The following is an 18,399-nucleotide window of genomic DNA, read 5'->3' on the forward strand; positions in this document are numbered from 1 at the left end:
GATGAACGCTTACCCCTGATAGCTGAGACACTGCTTTGTACAGGTGCGGAGGAGAATAATCTCTCTTCAAGTTGGTGAACCTTTTCAGAAAGTTTCTCCACAGTGTTCTCTTTTGGTCGGTGGACACTGGTTGGTTCAGGTGGGGAGGACGATAGATTCTCTTCAAGTTGGTGAACCTTTTCAGAAAGTTTCTCCACAGCTGAGACGCAGGCCTGTAAGGAAGAGGAGAGACTTTCTTCGTACTGCCGGAGTTGTTTGGCCACTTCATCCACTGTGGGTTCCTCATCCTCTTTCCAGGCCATTATTGCCAATGAGCTGGCATATGATGATGGTGCACTCCGTACAAACTTCCTCCACATGGGTCGTGTACACCTGACTTCATCTGGATCTTTGGATGTTTGTCTGAGGTCTGGATCCTCATAAATCACTTCTCGTATGGCTAATTCCCTCAGGTACTGGATTCCCTTCTCCATAGTGGTCCACTTGCCTGGTAGACATAAAAGTTCTTCCTTGAAGGGATACCTTTCCCTCACAGCTGAGAGGAGACGCCTCCAGAGGCTGTGAGATTGTGCTCCATCTGCAATTGCTTTGTCAATGCCTGCGTCTCTAGCAAGGGATCCCAGTCGCTTGGCTTCCCTGCCGTCTAATTCCACACAATTGGCTCCAGTGTCCCAGCATCGGAGCAGCCAGGTGACAAGCTGCTCACCTATACAGCGACCAAAATCTTTTCGCACATCTCCTAACTCACGCTCGTTTAGGCTTCGGGTAGTTACTGTTGATTTTTCGGCATCCTCATCTTCCTCCTCCTGAACCCTTGATGGCCCAGCGTCGTTGTCGTCTCCGTCGTCTCTATACCTAGATTTGGCAGAAGACTCTCTGCATTCTAAACGACCTGAATCTCTATACCATTTTTTCACCTTCTCTACAGGGGCAGCTTGCACTGCTACTGCTCGTTTCTCTGACCCCGTTACAGGGTCTGCCACAGGGGTTGGAATACCCTCTGCAGGGTCAACTTGCACTGCTACAGCTCGTTTCTCTGACCCAGCCACAGGAGCTGGAGCGGCTACAGGAGCTGGAGCAGCTGCAGGAACTGGAGCTGGAGCGGCTGCAGGAACTGGAGTTGGAGCAGTTGCAGGAGCTGGGACTGGAGTAGCGGCAGGAGCTGGGACTGGAGCAGTTGCAGGAACCGGAGCTGGAGCAGTTGCAGGAGCTGGAACCGGAGCAGCTGCAGGAGCTGGGACTGGAATGGCTGCAGGAGCTGGAACTGGAGTAGCTGCAGGAGCTGGGACTGGAGCAGCTGCAGGAGCTGGGACTGGAGTGGCTGCAGGAGCTGAGACTGGAGCTGATAGCAGTATCAATGGCAGCTCGATAGGCATGAGCCAGGCCCCAGCACGTTACAATGATTTGTGTTACTTTGGAACTGCCAGAATCATGACAACTTTTTCTCAAGCATTCTGCCAGTTTTTGAGGATTTTGCAGTTGTTCAGGGGTGAATTTCCAAAACACTGGGGGTGCCAACTGCTCTAGATGCCTGCCCATATCCTCCCATACTCCCTGCCACCCACAACTATACTGCCTCCGGGCAGATCTCCGGATGAGCTTCCTAAGTAGTTGTTTAAGCAGAATCTGAAGTGCATTCAGGAGGCAGAACAAGAAGACCATGCTGGTCTGAGTATCCCAAGGATATTCAATATCTTGGAGAGCTATTGTAACAAGCTCGGAGGGTAAGAGGGTGGTGAAGGAGGAAGGCAGAGTAATCAAGTAAGAAAAAATATCTTCCCCTTTCTCCTCCACAGATTGACTCCCTAATGGAAAAAAAACAATAGGTATAATTGCTAATAGTTTCCAAAATACAGTTTCCAAAATACAGAGTCGACAATGTTACTGAGTACAAATACCAAGTTAGAGTCATGACCAGATATCTCATCGTCTCATAAGCCATTGCTACAACACACAGTACAATAATGATCTCAAACCAGGGCCCGGAGAGGATAAACAACATGACAGAGCAAATACGGAAAATAATGTACTATAATACTCAATTTGGAAAACAGGCGCAGCAGAGTTGAGATTAAAGCAATCAGCATTATGACAAGTGACTATTAAGCAGGTCTAATACTTATACCAATTTTAGTTTAACACACTCTGGTCAGATCTGCCGTTATCTCAACCTTTCGAGCCCCACGTTGGGCGCCAAAAAGACTGTCGTGGTTTAACTCGGCCGGAAGCTAAACACCACGCAGCCGTTCGCTCACCCTCCCCCCTCCCTCTCTGGGACGGGGGAGAGAAATGGAAAGTGAAGCCCGTGAGTTGAGATAAAGACAGTTTAATAAGACAGGAAAATAATAATAACAAAATAATAATAACAATAATAATAATAATGATACAATGGTGATAATAGGAAAGTAATAATAATATGTACAAACAAGTGATGCACAATGCAATTGCTCACCACCCGCTGACCGATGCCCAGCCTAACCCCGAGCAGTCTGGCCCCCTCCCCCCGGCTAGCCACCCCTATATGTTGTTTAGCATGACGTCAGATGGTATGGAATACCCCTTTGGCTAGTTTGGGTCACCTGTCCTGGGTCTGTCCCCTCCCAGCTCTTCCTGCACCCCCAGCCTGCCTGTTGGCAGGACAGAGCAAAAGGCTGAGGTGTCCTTGGCTTGGTATAAGCACTGCTCTGCAACAATTAAAACATCGGGGTGTTATCAGCACTCTTCTCATCCTAAGCCAAAACACAGCATTCCACCAGCTACTAGGAAGAAAATTAATTCTGTTCTAACTGAAACCAGGACATAAGGGCAAGTGTAGAGTCCTGCACCTGGACAGGAACAACCCGAAGTATCAGTACAGGCTGGGGGATGACCTGCTGGAGGGGAGCTCTGAGGAGAAGGACCTGGGGGTCCTGGTGGACGACAGGTTGACCATGAGCCAGCAGTGTCAAGGGAGGTGATCCTCCCCATCTACACTGCCCTGGTCAGGCCTCACCTGGAGTACTGTGTCCAGTCCTGTGCTCCCCGGTACAAGAAAGAGATCTCCTGGAAAGAATCTAGCAGAGGGCCACAAAGATGATACGGGGCCTGGAGCATCTTCCCTATGAGGAAAGGCTGAGAGACCTGGGTCTGTTCAGCCTGGAGAAGAGAAGACTGAGAGGGGATCTCCTCAGTGTATATAAATATCTGAGGGGTGGGGGACAGAAGGATGTAGCCAACTTCTTCTCAGTGATTTGTGGTGATAGGACAAGGGGCAATGGCTGCAAGTTAGAGCACAGGAAGTTCTGCACCAACATGCGAAAGAACTTCTTCACGGTGAGGGTGACGGGGCATTGGAACAGGCTAGGGAGGTTGTGGAGTCTCCTCTGGAGATATTCAAGGCCTGTCTGGATGCCTACCTGGGCAGCCTGCTCTAAGGAGCCTGCTTTGGCAGGGGGGTTGGACTCGATGATCTTTCGAGGTCCCTTCCAACCCCTACAGTTCTGTGATTTTGTGATTTTGTGGCCACCTTTGCTATCACCCTGCACGAGGTAGGGCATGCCATGCATCCTGCAGTGGTGCTGCTGAGCTTCATAGCTACTTATAAACTGAAATCACTGCTGTTTTGCACTACTTTTGCCTACTAAGTAACAAGCCCTGGGGGACATAGCAATTTTATTTTTTCTAGAGCCATAGTTCACTCTTTAACCAAGAAGAAAATGCATATAGCACCACAATGGTGAACCCTTAAAAAAAAGGAAGTGGGGGTGCATAAGTGACATTGAAAAGAACAACATATTCAGCATTTAAGGTTTTTATGCTGTTCTGCAAGTGTGATGAAAAGTCTTGAGGAAATGTCTTGGTTTCAGTTAGAACAGAATTTTCTTCCTAGTAGCTGGTGGAATGCTGTGTTTTGGCTTGGGATGAGAAGAGTGCTGATAACACCCCGATGTTTTAATTGTTGCAGAGCAGTGCTTATACCAAGCCAAGGACACCTCAGCCTTTTGCTCTGTCTTGCCAACAGGCAGGCTGGGGGTGCAGCAAGAGCTGGGAGGGGACAGACCCAGGACAGGTGACCCAAACTAGCCAAAGGGGTATTCCATACCATCTGACATCATGCTAAACAATATATAGGGGTGGCTAGCTGGGGGAGGGGGCCGGACTGCTCGGGATTAGGCTGGGCATCGGTCAGCGGGTGGTGAGCAATTGCATTGTGCATCACTTGTTTGTACATATTATTAGTAGTAGTACTATTATCACCATTGTATTATTATTATTGTTATTGTTATTATTATTTTCCTGTCTTATTAAACTGTCTTTATCTCAACTCACGGGCTTCACTTTCCATTTCTCTCCCCCGTCCCAGAGAGGGAGAGGGAGGGTGAGCGAACGGCTGTGTGGTGTTTAGCTGCCGGCCGGGTTAAACCACGACAGGAAACTATGCCCAAGAGCCCACAGAGGAACGCAGTAGAGGGGGAGAGCAAAAGTGGGGAACGGAGGGAAATGGGAACTGAACCCAAGGTGGAGGCAAGCAGTAGTACAACAGACAGCTGGTGTTTGGGTTGTGGTAAATCACCCTGAAATGAGCCTCTTCCCTCAGCTCAATGAGGCCTAAACAACAAAGGAAGGCACAGCTTGCAGCCGGACAGCCTGGTAGCCAACCACAGACACACATGACAGCTTCATTCAGAAGCCTGGAATCAATACAAAAGCTTCAAAATCAATCCGACATCCTGTGACCTCAAACAACGCACCAAATCTTCTCAGAACTGGAGTCCCAAATGAGGGGGAGCAGCATTCAAGGGAGATCAAACAGCAGGGCTGGCATTGAAAGGGACTAAAAAGGAGAAGAATGTTCCCAGTTTATTAATGGTGGGGTCTGGCCGGCTGCATCCCAGCCGCCATAGGTTACATTCATTGAAGGGCAGTCTTGAGCCTGAAAAGCATAAAAGAACACAGGCAGGCTGTTTCCCAGGAAAAAAAAAAAAGCCCAGCCTTTCCCATCTGAGTAATCCCCCTTCCCTCCTGGCCATGCTTTTAGCTCTCTCACACACAATCTACTACAAAAGGCTGAAGAATTACAGATGGTTGCCACTGTGGACAGAGTTGATTGCTCCATAAACACTTGCATGCACTTAGGACCATGTAAAGGACCCAGTCCCACATAACAGCAAAGCCCCAAAGTACAGAAATAGAAAAAAGAAGGACTTCAGTCCTGTGACCTGCCCCCTCCAGATGGCATTGGCCCCTCTAAGGTAATTTCACCTGCAACATCTGTCACACAGCACCACATAAAAACGGCGCCCTTGCCCTATGCATGTGGCACCAGCAAAAAAAAGGCCAAGCAAATCCTTTTTATCAGCTTACCTTTGAAGGCAGGTGGATATGTAGAATATAGACACAGACACAAAAAGAGAAGAGGATAAATACCATTTGCAAAAGTACTGTTTGGATTTCCCTGTCCTAATCATCTTCTTTTCAGCTGCCACATATTTAAAAGAGTCAGACCTTGCAAGTTTTCTCCTCCTCAGCTGCAGAGCCCAAGCCAGAGCACTTGCATTAGGAGGTCAGACTTGAAAAACACTCCTTTTTTGTGCTGAAATGGGAGTAGATGAAGAAGTGTCAACGTCCAATCAATTTTGCTTTTAAAGCATCACACTGATCTCATATTCAGAACAGATACGACTGTAGGAGCTAGTAATCTCTATCAGATCTGGAGAAACTTAGGTGTACTGAAACTGAAAACAACAATAAACATTCCCTATGTTATATATGGAGTGGTAATTCGTGTCAAGAAAATGGTTGATATTAATAAAGAAGGGGGAGATTTGGGAATGTGGCCATGGGGGTTGGAAAGCCCCATGGTTGAGATAACATTTGACTCTTAACGACCAGGCCATCAGGAATATAAAAGAGTTTAGAGGGAACAAAGAAGGGTGATTCAGGAGACTCCATGCAGTCTCCGGTTTCTTGTTCTCCAGATGGTTCTCTTGTTCTCCAGCCCTTAAGGCATGGATGTTTCTGGGTGTTTGCTGTTGTTGTTACATTCATAGTTGTTTGACCAATGAAAAGTTGTTTTGAAAAGAACTGCTGTGGAGAGAAGGGTATAAGAGGGGAGCCTGCCCTCAAGATAAAGAAAAAAGCAACACTATGAAGTTACATCAATAAAGAAGCAGGAAAAAGAAGTGAAGAGGAACAGGCTGGCAGAATGGAGACCAGGACGGGAACAGGCATTCTGATTGCCTCATGAAGATAGGTTCGGCCAAACTCAGCAAAATGCTCAGAGAAACTCGTACAGAAAGTCACTGGAAATAGGCGCACTGGAGCTGGAGAGAAGCTTGAACTGAGAGAAGCGGACCTGTGCACACAACTGCCCTTTGCTGATAAGCAGTTGCGCATTATGGGGAATCACACATCCTTAGGAACAAAGACTGTCCTGGTAACCTTACAGCTTATTCTCCTTATTAACAATTGGACAGTTTATGAGCCTCAAATATGGGACCAAACTAAGGTCAAGGTGTGGGACTCTGCAACTAAAAACGACAAGGTTGCAGTGGAATTGCTCGGCACCTGGCGAGCAGTCTCTGAGGTCTTAAAGAGCCATGTGGAGCCACAATCACAAACATGTGGCTTGCCAGATAGTGAGGGAGCTGCAGGCTCCTTTACTGATCCGACTGCTACGCCATCGCCATGGGCCCCTTTGCTGCTACAGCCATCGAAGGCTATTGCTGTTACGCCCCCTGTTGACCTGGACGTGCCTTTTGACACAGGCCTATTGGCCTTGAAAAGGAGACAACTTAAAGCAAGACATATTGTTCAAAAGGAATGGAAAATGGAGACTGTTAAGTCATGGAACTTAAAGGATTGTTTGTTACCTTTCCTGATCGTACGTATGTATAGGCATACTCGGGTTATTATGTAAAGCAATGTTCTGTATACATGTATTTAGAATGTTTGATGTGTGTGTGTGCATGTTGGTGGAGCGTAGACTCCCTGCCCACCCAGCGCTGTTTACTTGCCTTTTATACCTTTTATAGCTTTTAGAAATATTTGTTTTATAAATATTACAAAATTCAGATTGAATTGAGACCTCATTTATAACACCTAGGACCTTATTTCAACAGGTGTTTTTTTTCCTCAAAAGACAGAAAACTTAGTACTAAGGCTCCACAAACAAAAAAAAAAACCAAAAAAAAAAAAAAAAAAAAAAAAAAAAAAGACAAGATGAGGTGATATTCAAACCCCACGCAGGAAGACTGGAGAGGTCCCCACCTGTTTTAACAGCAAAACAAAAAGCCTTTCTATTATCATTCATATAAAGAGGAAAACTGCAGCCAGCTTGGGCAGGTGCTGTGCTGAGTCTGGCTGGGATGTTAACTTTCCCTGCAGCAGCCCATACAGTGCTGTGCTCTGCACTTGTAGCTAGAACAGCACTGGTATCACTTCAGTGTTGTGTCTATTGCTGCACAATGCTGGCACATTGCTGCCAGGGCAGCTGACCTAAACCGACCAAAGGGATATTCCATACCATATGGTGTCACACGCAGAAATAAAAAGTGGAAAAGGGGAAGGTGCAGGAACTCTCAGGGTTAAAGTGTCTATCCTCCCAAACAACCATTACACGTATTGAGGCCCTGCTTCCCAGGACATGGCCAAACATTGCTCACTGATGAGAAGTAGAGAGTAACTGCCTTTTTTTTTTTTTTTCCCTCCTCTGTGCTTCTGCACAGACTTTGCTTTTTTTTTTTTTTTTTCCCCTTCTTTCCCCCCCCCCCCTCCCTTTTCCCTTTAATGAAAACATCCATCTCAAACCTTGAGCTGTCTGTGTCATATTTTCTCTGCCTTCCTCTTTGAGGAGGGAGAGTGAGAGAGCAGCTGTGGTGGAACTCAGCTGTCCACCTGAGTAAAACCACCACAGGTGCCCAAAGATGTGGTAGTTGAGAGGTTGGAAATGATGGAGGGCTGCAACAATTTGTAGCAATGCCAAAGGAACAGAGTCTGCAGGGATCAGATGGTGAAAGATTCAAGGTTAAGTTTGATGGTGGGATAAACAAGGCTGAAGTCTTTCATTTTCAAATGTGTTTTTCTTCTCATTACAGAATTGTCTAGGTTGGAAGAGACCTCAAGATCATCGAGTCCAATCTCTGACCTAACACTAACAAGTCCCCCACTAAACCATATCGCTAAGTTAACATCTAAACATCTTTTAAGACCTCCAGGGATGGTGACTCAACCACTTCCCTGGGCAGCCTGTTCCAATGCCTAATAACCCTCTCAGTGAAGAAGTTCTTCCTAATATCCAACCTAAAACACCCCTAGCGCAACTTTAGCCCATTCCCCCCTCATCCTGTCACCAGGCACGTGGGAGAACAGACCAACCCCCACCTCGCTACAGCCTCCTTTAAGGCACCTGTAGAGAGCAATAAGGTCGCCCCTGAGCCTCCTCTTCTCCAGGCTGAACAAACCCAGCTCCCTCAGCCGCTCCTCGTAGGACTTGTTCTCCAGACCCCTCACCAACTTCGTCGCCCTTCTCTGGACCCGCTCAAGCACCTCCATGTCCTTGTAGCGAGGGGCCAAAAACTGAACACAGTACTCGAGGTGCGACCTCACCAGGGCCAAGTACATGGGGACAATCACTTCCCTAGCCCTGCTGGTCACATTGCTTCTTATACAAGCCAGGATTCTGTTGGCCTTCTTGGCCACCTGAGCACACTGCTGGCTCATATTCAGCCGACTATCAATCGATACTCCCAGGTCCTTCTCCACCTGGCAGCTTTCCAACCACTCATCTCCTAGCCTGATGTCATAGAAAAAGTTCTTTGTGCAGGCATGGAGCACAACCGTGGTCCAGGGCTGTCTATGTTCTGCCAACAGATCTTGATATTTTCAGACCTAATTGGTTTGTAGAGGTTTCCAACCCCACCAAGGGCAAGCATGGAGCTCACAGCTGAATCCCATCCACAGGCATGCAGAGCCAGGGTCCTACTCCACCACTCCGGATGCTGACAGGACAGTTTTCAGAGATGGAAGCAGGTACCAAGGAACCCTAAACTTCACTGAACATCAACAGGAATAAAACTTCGAGTTCCCAAACACATTTGGCAACTACATCTCAATGCATTTTTGATGCAAAATTAACACATTTATAAAAACTAAGAAAAATCAACCACCGCCAGCCCATCTCCAAAACTCACAATTCATCAAAATGAAGCCAGTAAGCTTCACACAAACACAATTTAGTTCAATTAAGTGTAATTTTGTCCCTAAATCACTGAGATACATTCAGGGCAAGGCCCACTGTGGTGTCCCTCAGAAAAACCCAAAGCGCATGACCTGTGTGAACAGACAGCAAGAAGTTCATAGCTAACATTTTAAATTAAAGAAGTAAAACAGGAGAAAATGAACACCAAAAGAGGAGGGAAAGTGAACAACTGCAAAATACAGCACTAGTAAGCTGCCTTTCATTTTGTTTTGTGTCAATTTGTTTTTTTTTAACAAAACCTACAGATCAATGCCTTTTCCCCCAAAGAAGCCCACAGTGATCTGCCATCAGCAGTGTATAAGCATGACGCACCTGCAGATGCAGAGGCAAGCACACTCCTGCATGCCTACACAAACAGATGCACAAAGGAAAACCACTATGGGCCTACACAAACAGATGCACAAAGAAAAACCACTATGGGCGATGTGATTCTTTTGCAGCTGGGAGGACTTCTCCCTGTCCCACCTCCCAGTGGCAGTGAGCTTGCCTGCGGGAGGGCAGTGAGGTGGAAATCGGACCCTCCTCCTCCTCCTCATTCGAGGACAGATATCTCCATCTTTCCTCCCTGTCTGCAGCTGAAAAGACTTCCTAGACAAGCTGACACAGAAACAGCTAATTTACGGCTTTGTATCAGGAATGCGGCCAGGGCTTCAAGCCCTCTGCACCCCAACTCCCTCAGCTGGGCTGCTTCATCCCCAAAAGGGTCGCCCCTTCTTCCTGCTCCTCCCCTCCTTTTATAACTTATCTCCCTTCAAGCGACTTCCCAACAGGAGCCAAAATTAAACAGTCTGCCCATATGCCATGGCTCACTTGTCTGTTCTTGTCTGTTCTCCTCGCTGCCATTTGGCCTATTTGTTCAGCCGGGGGGGGGGGGATATAACGTGTAGGAGGGAAGAAGAGGGATAAAGCCAGACACAATGAGAACGAGGAGGGAGGTGATGATACTGTCTCTCACATCTGCTCCTTGGCCAGACTCCCTGATAGATCAGTAATGGAGAGCAGCAGAGCCAGCAACAATTAACCCAAACACACTCCTGTTTATTTAACCTGTTCAGAGGGATCAGCTTATGTACTGCTCCCCTGGCACCGTGCTCCAGCAAGGAGCTTCCCACTGAGAAATCCCAGCCAGAGGAGGCAAATGGAGAGCTCCTCTCCAGACCCAGGCTGGAAAAGAAGAAAAAACAAACAACACACACACACAAAAAAAACCAAACAACTGCAGAATACAAGTGTGCTGAGGCTTTTTTTTTTCTTTCAATACAGCAACACAAGCAGATAAGCAAGGATGTAATTGGGTGTGGGGGGAGTTGCAGGTCTGCCCTGGTTTTGATACATACCAGTATCAAAATCAGAAGAAAAAAGAGATACCAAAAAAGAAAAATCAAAATGATCCTGAAACACCCAGTTATTTCTGCATTGCTTTCCTAAACACACACAAGTTTCAAACCTTACAAATTGTTGAGTGCAGAGATAATTTTAGCAGAAAAAAGTAAAGAGGGAAGCTCAAGAAACTGCATGGCCAACCATCAAAGATTTGTGCCAGGCTGGGGAGAAAGCAAAGCTGTGGGATAGCAGAAATTTCATGTTTTCCAAGCAGAAATGACAACCTACAGATTAAAAAGGACAAAACTTAACTTGAAAAATAATTAAAAAAAAATAAAACTGCAAAGCTATTTTCTGAAAAGGGGGTAAGAAAACTGCATTTGCAACCCCTTTTACTGCTATTTTTTCTTAATTTGCAATGACACATTGCTTACAATTGAAAAGGCTGGTGCATGCGGTGATAAGAAATTTAATTGCATTCCAGTCCTTTTACCTAGTTGCATGTATATTTACCTACAAGAAACAGAAACAGAATTCAGAATTGTGTTTGGCTGCAGAGTGCAAACTGCGAGTAGTAGAGAAGAGTGTGTGCAAAAACATGTGCCTCTCACTGAGATGGGTATCAAAAGCCATATGCTTGGTTCATCTCAAAGCAGGCACCATGAGATGACGATAATTACCATTATTCCTCCATGAGATTATGGTGGGGAAGCCCCTCCGGGGAGAGGCAGCTTGGGAGGAAGAGCAGACCTCTTCCCGAGGCAGCAGGGTTTGCATGCAGGCACAGAGAAGCCCCAGGTGCTTCCCAGAAGGAAAGGTGTCACTGCAGAAACCATTAGGGAAAGAGCCCTTCCATTACCAGCGTGCTTACACCTGAGTCCTCCACAGAAAAGAGATGCTCCTGCCTGCTGATGGTACCTTCTGATTCATGCTTATGTTTTCACATTGCAGCCTGACTCTACAGCTGAGCAGGGTGATTTTTCTCCATCTGTGATCATTCCTCTGCCTGCAACTACTGAACAAAAAGAGCCCGTCTTAGACTCCTCATTTTTCTACTTCATCTGCACATGTACGTGTATGTAGGTAACATGCATAGTGTGGCACCAGGTGCTCCAAAGCAAAGGCTACACTGATTTTTCCAGCAATTGCGTTTGTAGTTCCTACTAATACAAAATGATTCTTTCCTCATCCAAGAAGCCTACTTGCAGCTTTTAAAAAGGAAAAGATGCTTTGTGAATGCAAAATGCTTTGTGATAGTGGAAATAGAAAGCAGAAGATTGCCTAAAAAGGAAACAAAGCAACGTTTCCGTCTTTAACACTGCTGCAGCCACTCCACAGCAGGGCTTCCAGCTTTGGGAACCAATCCATTAAAAGCAGCAGCAACAACAGTCAGAGAAGTCCTCTCCCACTGATATAGTATAAACTCACTTTAGGATAGAATAAAGCTTGTGGAATGATATTGTATAAACTTACTTTAGGATAGAATAGAACTTGTGATTAAAAGTTAGCAAGGACAAAGTAAACAACATCTTGTTATCCATAGACCTTCTGTTACGTTTAAGCATTTTGTTATTTGAAAACACCCCATTATCCGTTAACACTCAGTCAGGCTGAGACTTGAGATAACTTGAGTCAACTGTCTGTTATGTCTTGTTAACTGAGACATCCTGTTATCCGCCTACCCCCAGTTAAACCGAAAGACAACTCAGCATTTTTACAGCCTGGAAAACAACTGATTAAGAAAGTGCATTACGAGGAAGACCTACGGCCTTCCTCCCAAAGACCACTGCCCACATCCTGGAGACCCTGGCCCACAATTCTTGGAAGGCTTTGCGCAAGGACTGATAAGCTAATTAGCATACGAAGCGAGGGTAGGCGGGGTTAGGCAATGAATATGTATAGGTGCTAATTGAATATTCATTGTTTCGCTGTATAAATACGAGATAGTTTGTCACTTCAAACATGCACGATAGGCGGAAGGATCCCCCGTGCATCCAGCGCTGCAATAAAGAATATACCACTTAAAGAAATTTCGGCTTTGATCTTTAAATCACCACCCCAGAGACAAATTCCACTGCAGGTTTCGGCTGACATCACCAGCTGATCCACATGCTGCTCTTGTGGCTTATGACCTCACCACGAAGCACCTCTGTGGACTCATTCCCTTGTACCTTACTGCATCCTCTACCTAATTGCTTCTACAGTGTGGCTGCAACAGAAATTTCTCCTACAGCTGAACATTCGTATTCCTAAGAGTTAGCACCTGCCACCAGGTCAAGTTCCAAAGTCTTTACATTTGATTTTACTATACAATGGGAAGATGTTTCAGTGAACAGAAAAGCACACAGAGCCAGCAATTAATCTGATTCCTCCACTGGATTTTCTTTTAAACAGAAGGGGACTTGCCAAAGATCATCTCACATTATTCTGTGAAAACAGCATGGAAGGAAAGGAGAATGGTTTCAAGCACAATCTGTCCAATATACCATTAAATCAGAATTCCCCAGTTAATAACAATGAACTGAAACGTTCATGAACTGGTGTGTCTGGCTGGCCAAGGAAGCCCAACCACATGGCCAGTACAATGCATGAAAGATGTGAGAGCAGCCTGAAGGCCCGAGTCCCTCTGCCCTGTGAGTCCCACCTGACCGCCACCATGCCACCAGGCACTGGGGCTTGGCAGCAGCACTCACCTGAGCCAGCAGATCTCATTTTACTCCCTTCGGCAGTTTGAAGGCCCTTTGTCCTACCTCAAATCCTTGTAACAGCTGCTCTGGCATCCAGTTTGGAAATTCAGAGGGAAAAATAAATAAACAAGGCTTTGAGTTGCAGTAGGCTGCAAATTCAGTGTGAGAGGTGGCCAGCCAGGACCTGAGCATCCACGCCAGCAGTGAATGGCAAGAAAAGCCACAGGACTTTTGCCTCATATCTCCACAAGAGCCAGACCTAAAACTGCCAGAATCAGGGCAGTTACAGGCAAGTCAGTGGCAAGTGCGCACAGAAGGCCAGCAGCCAGCCTAACTTGTGACAACAGACACCAATCACAGCTAAAAGTCCCTGAATCCCTGGGGGGGTGGGGGGTCAGCCATTACGGTTAGGCCTCAAAGGCTTCAAAGGCCCCAAGTCAAACCCACCAGAGGAATCCAAACCCTTATAAATCTTCCAGTTTGGACTGGGTTTCCAGTGCTGTTGGATTAAAAAAAAAAAAAAAAATAACCCAATGCTCACTCAGATCAAGTTAAAAAAAAAAAAAAAAGCCACTTTATTTTCATATGAAATTTCTGAAAACAATGTAGATTTTCCTGTGGATGTCTGACACCTGAAAAATGCTGATTTCTGCGCTTTTCATTTTTTGTAAAAAGAATTATAATTTTTTGGGGAAGACAAAGATGACTTATTTCATTCAAAGTCTGGGGGAGATCTTCCCAACCAAACTTCAAACATTTTCTTTTCTTCAATTGCCGCCCATGTTACTTCACTCTATTTTTAATGCATAATATTCACCTACACTCTTCCATCATATATGCTTCACATGTAACAAATACCATGGGGGAAGGATAAAGCATATTTACAATTTCTAAAATATCCCAAATAAATGTCCTGTAGGAAACAGGAATGGATAAGCCACTACTCTAGCTGCAAAAGGCTACAGAAATGAGCAAGCAACTGAATTAATAATATCGCAGTACATATCCCTTACCGTAAAACACCATCACTCCTTTTGGCCCCAGAACTAGACTGTAAATTGTGAAATTTAGGCTTTTTGAAACAGCAATATACTGTACAAATAGCCTCTAGAAACTCAGGTTAAAGCTCTGAGCCTCAGTTTCCCTTGAAACTGATTTCCAGAGTGGTCTGTCTCTCCACACAAAAAAACTCTAAGAAAAGATACTGATATTATGGGTGTCATTTTAAAAAGCAAAACCTCTGATGGGGAGCAGACTTACCATTCCCCTGAGGAAGGCTCTTCTGTTTCTACTGCATGAATTACAGTTCTCCACACCAGGTTTAGCTCAAGCTTCATATCATCACAGATGAAGGCACCCCAGCAAAGCTCAGATTTTCCATTTGTCTTGGGCCTCTTCAAGTCTCCTTTTTAATTTCAATTTGTATTTCCTGTTTCCTCCCCCCCCCTTTCATTTTGTGTCTTCAAATTCAAACAAAAAACAAAGGCATTGCTGACTCAAGATCCTTTGTATTTCTCTAGTTTTGACTAGAAACTAGAGCAGACCAAACAAAATGAAACAAGACATCACTTCAGTGTTCAAAGTGACGATAGATCTTAAAAACTACCTCCTTTTTCATAGAGGATGACCTGTGCTATCATATCCCTGATTTGCAGAGAAGGAAATCAAAACAGAGGAACGTTAATGGCTTAATATTTTCAATTTAAGCACAAAACCCATATGTTTACGGTTTTATGGTTTGCATACTGGATGCACGTGGGCTTTGAGGTCCAAACCCCTTTGGAGTTTAAGATACACACCATATGCAAATATAATGCAGTGTGCAAAAAAAGAAAGAAAAAAAGTTTTTTTTTTTTTGTTAGCTAATTTTGATTGACTTTTCAGTTGTTTTTTTTCTCCCTGTTCTTTAGCAATTGCAACTAGAGCTATTAAAGCTCTCTTGTTCCCTACTCCATTAGGAGCACAGAGGAGTGCTCACATTTCTCCTAATTTCAGCACCTAGGAATTATTCCCTGTGTCCTGCAATTTTGACCTCTTTTCCTTTCAGTGCCACTTGCACTCAGAAAGCAAAATTCAGTCCCAGGAGAATATACAGGATGTTTTCACAGGACAACACTCTCAGCACTTCATTTTGGGACTGAAAAAGCAGGCACGACAATCACCTGCTTGAGTGAGCTCTTTGGACAAGGCAAACAAGTATTACTTTGTTCTCACTCGTGCAACCCGGGCAGCAACCAAGAGGGGTGCAGGAAGGTCAAGACAGACCCACGATTTAAAGACAAGAGGATGGCTGGGTAACTGAATGAGCTGGGGCTTCACTTCATGTTAATTGAAACCTTCTCAGGACATCATCAGCTTTAGCAGGAGCATTTGGGTAATGGTGAGGCAGAAGGCTTAGGGCAGAGGGGATGTGAGTGATTAAATCACCCCTTGGAGAAAGATGTCAGGGTGTGAAATGCCAATGGAGTACCTTTGGCCACACCTGGATAGAATTCCTTTCTCCCAAGTGCCACCAAAGCCTCCCGTGTCTGAGAGCAAGCAAGAGAGACTTCAGTGCTGACCTGAAGCAGGAGTTGGTGCAGCTGATCAGTGACGCACCAAACAAAATTTCTCTCTTTGCTTGGACTCTGTTTCCTGCTGCAGAGCAACGTGCTAGCTGTGCCACGCTTTCACAATGACTATGATGACTGTGCCCATATGCAGGCATCATGCAAGTGCTGCTACAGGGTCCCTCACTGCTAGCAGCAAAAAGCAAGTGAGTGCATCTCCATCAGCACCAGCTTTGACTTTATGACTGTATAAGCAACAGCTGAAACTGATGCCACCACCCTTACCACCAGGAGAAACACAACTAAGGGGTACGGTCACCATGAAGTCCCTTTGGTTCCATCTTGAGCTACCCCTGAGGAGAAATGCTGCTCCCAATCCCTTTCACCCTGCGTAATCTCATTTTAGATTGAGAAAGTTATTGAAGAATGTTTCATTTTTCTGACTTCAATATTGTCTACATGGAGTTGATGTACTCAAGGGTTGAATGATTGTCATGTTTTACTGACACAATTAGATCTCATCCACATTGTTGCGGTGGTTTTACTCAGGTGGGCAGCCGAGCTCCACCACAGCCGCTCTCTCACTCCTCTCTCCTCGAAGAGGAAGGGGGAGAAAATACAACACAAAGAGCTCAAAGTTTGAGATCAGAATGGTTTAATTAAAGGGAAAGGGAATGGAGAGAAGAAAAAAAAAAAAAAGGAACAAGGCCGCACAGAAGCACAGAGAGAAAGGAAAAAAAATATATTCTCTACTTCCCATCAACGAGAGATGTTCGGCCACGTCCTGGGAAGCAGGGCCTCAAAACGCGTAATGGTTGTTCAGGAGGACAGCCCCCTCCCCCACGAGAGCCCCCCTTTTTATTGCTGAGTGTGATATCAGGTGTTATGGAATATCCCTTTGGTTGGTTTAGGTCAGCTGCCCTGGCAATGTCCCCTCCCCATCACTTGCCCACCCCGAGCCTGCTGGCTCTTGGGAGCTTGGAAGGAGTCCTGATGCTGTGCCAGCATTGTGCAGCAATAGACACAACACTGGAGTGATATCAGTGCTGTTCCAGCTACGAGTGCAGAGCACAGCACTGATGAGAATAATTAACATATTTAAAAAAAAAGGGGGGGAGGGGGGAAGCCTCCTTCATCTTGTCCCTCCTCCGCATGGCCCACAGCATCCCAAGGCAGGTATCCAATCATCTCCTGAGCCTTTGTTCTGCTTTTCCCACCTTGACCACTCTTCTCCCCATCTTATGTGTCACCGAGATTAATAGCTAACAATCCCGCTGTCAAAAGTGCATGTGATGAAAATAATGCCCAGAGCACAGCCTGTCATCCTCAAAAGTGCCTGCTCAACTTCGACAGCGAAACTGCAGACAGCCCAGAAAGCCCACACCGGCCCTGCTGCCCCCCCAAGCATCCTGCACCGCTCTCCTGGGGCCGTACCCAGCTGCCCACTCTGAGAAACCGATGAACCTTCCGTCACATGGGTGCTTTAATTATTCACATCAGTATTTTGTTTCTCCCTACTGTAAACAGTTTGCTGTCTTATCTTTCATATGTAATTAATTGTGTTATCTCTTGGCTCATCAGAAACAAGCCCCTCTCTTCTCCTCCCCCAGCCAAGTAACAGTGTACATTATTTAGGTTAAATCATGTTTAAGTAACTACATAAATAGTAGGTCTAGTTTGCCTTTTGTCTAGGCTGCAGCTGTAGCTTGGCTCTGTTCTCAGTGTGCCAGACCAGGCAAGCCCTTATCGCTGGAAGCTCCCCAAAGGGAAGCCCTGCCAGGGGCTGTGAGCACAGCACAGGGGAAGGCAGTGCCATCCACCCACCAAAAGGAAGGCTGGGGCAGTGGGTAACAAGAGTGAGCTACCAAACTTTATAAGGCAGGCATACAAGTCAGTGCCACAGAGCACAATCCTGCAAAATCCAGTGAAATGCACTTCAAATGACATCACACATCTTGGGTCACCTGCTACCATACCATCCATGCAGACCTCTCCTGGAGCTAGCACTCAGATGCGATGCAACTGGCAGACTTCTGAGTTTTTACTCAATTAAAAACGAAATGAGACTGTCTGAAGTGGGTTCCCTCAGTGCAGTGGTTAACAGAAAATAACTGAGGATGTGGGTATACAGGTTCAAGCAACCTAAAAACCAACATGAATCATCACCTTGAACTCAAAACCTGAACCGAACTGTCTTACAGGGCCAGGGTAATTCAGCTAAGCCTGAGAAGTCCACTTGCTCACATTTCTGCATTTCTTAGGCCAAAACTTAAAATCCTTGTAGAGAATGTGGGAATATAAATGTTGTTTTTGCAGAGTTACATTGTTTAGAGGGAAGGAATGTGGTACTGAGATATGCTTACAGTGATAAGAAGGCTTAGCAGGCGAACTTGTAAAATGCAGACAACCAGACTCCTTAGGACAATTAGGTGAAAATCGCGGTGTTAAGTCAAGTCAGATAAGTGAAAAAACATTACCACTTCAAACAGTAAAAAGAAAATTGAAATTTAACAGGCCGGCAACTGAAGGCCATGCACTGTTTGTGAAGCATCAGATAGATTGTGAACCTGGATTACCCACTCAGTGGGGAAACAGGGGACGG

General features: G+C 45.7%; 1 protein-coding gene across 2 annotated transcripts in view; it reads right to left on the reverse strand.

Moving 5' to 3' along the window:
• Positions 1 to 4,424: 4,424 nt before the first annotated feature.
• LOC116501398 (SET-binding protein-like) overlaps positions 4,425 to 18,399 on the reverse strand; it is a 54,204-nt gene continuing 40,229 nt past the window's right edge. For both annotated transcript variants that reach the window (XM_032206930.1, XM_032206929.1), the window contains exon 3: positions 4,425 to 4,912. In XM_032206930.1, the coding sequence (XP_032062821.1) occupies positions 4,814 to 4,912 (99 nt within the window). In that variant the 3' untranslated portion in view covers positions 4,425 to 4,813. The remainder of the gene's footprint in view (positions 4,913 to 18,399) is intronic.

This window comes from Aythya fuligula, chromosome W, assembly GCF_009819795.1.
Source record: "Aythya fuligula isolate bAytFul2 chromosome W, bAytFul2.pri, whole genome shotgun sequence".
Classification (NCBI taxonomy): domain Eukaryota; kingdom Metazoa; phylum Chordata; class Aves; order Anseriformes; family Anatidae; genus Aythya; species Aythya fuligula.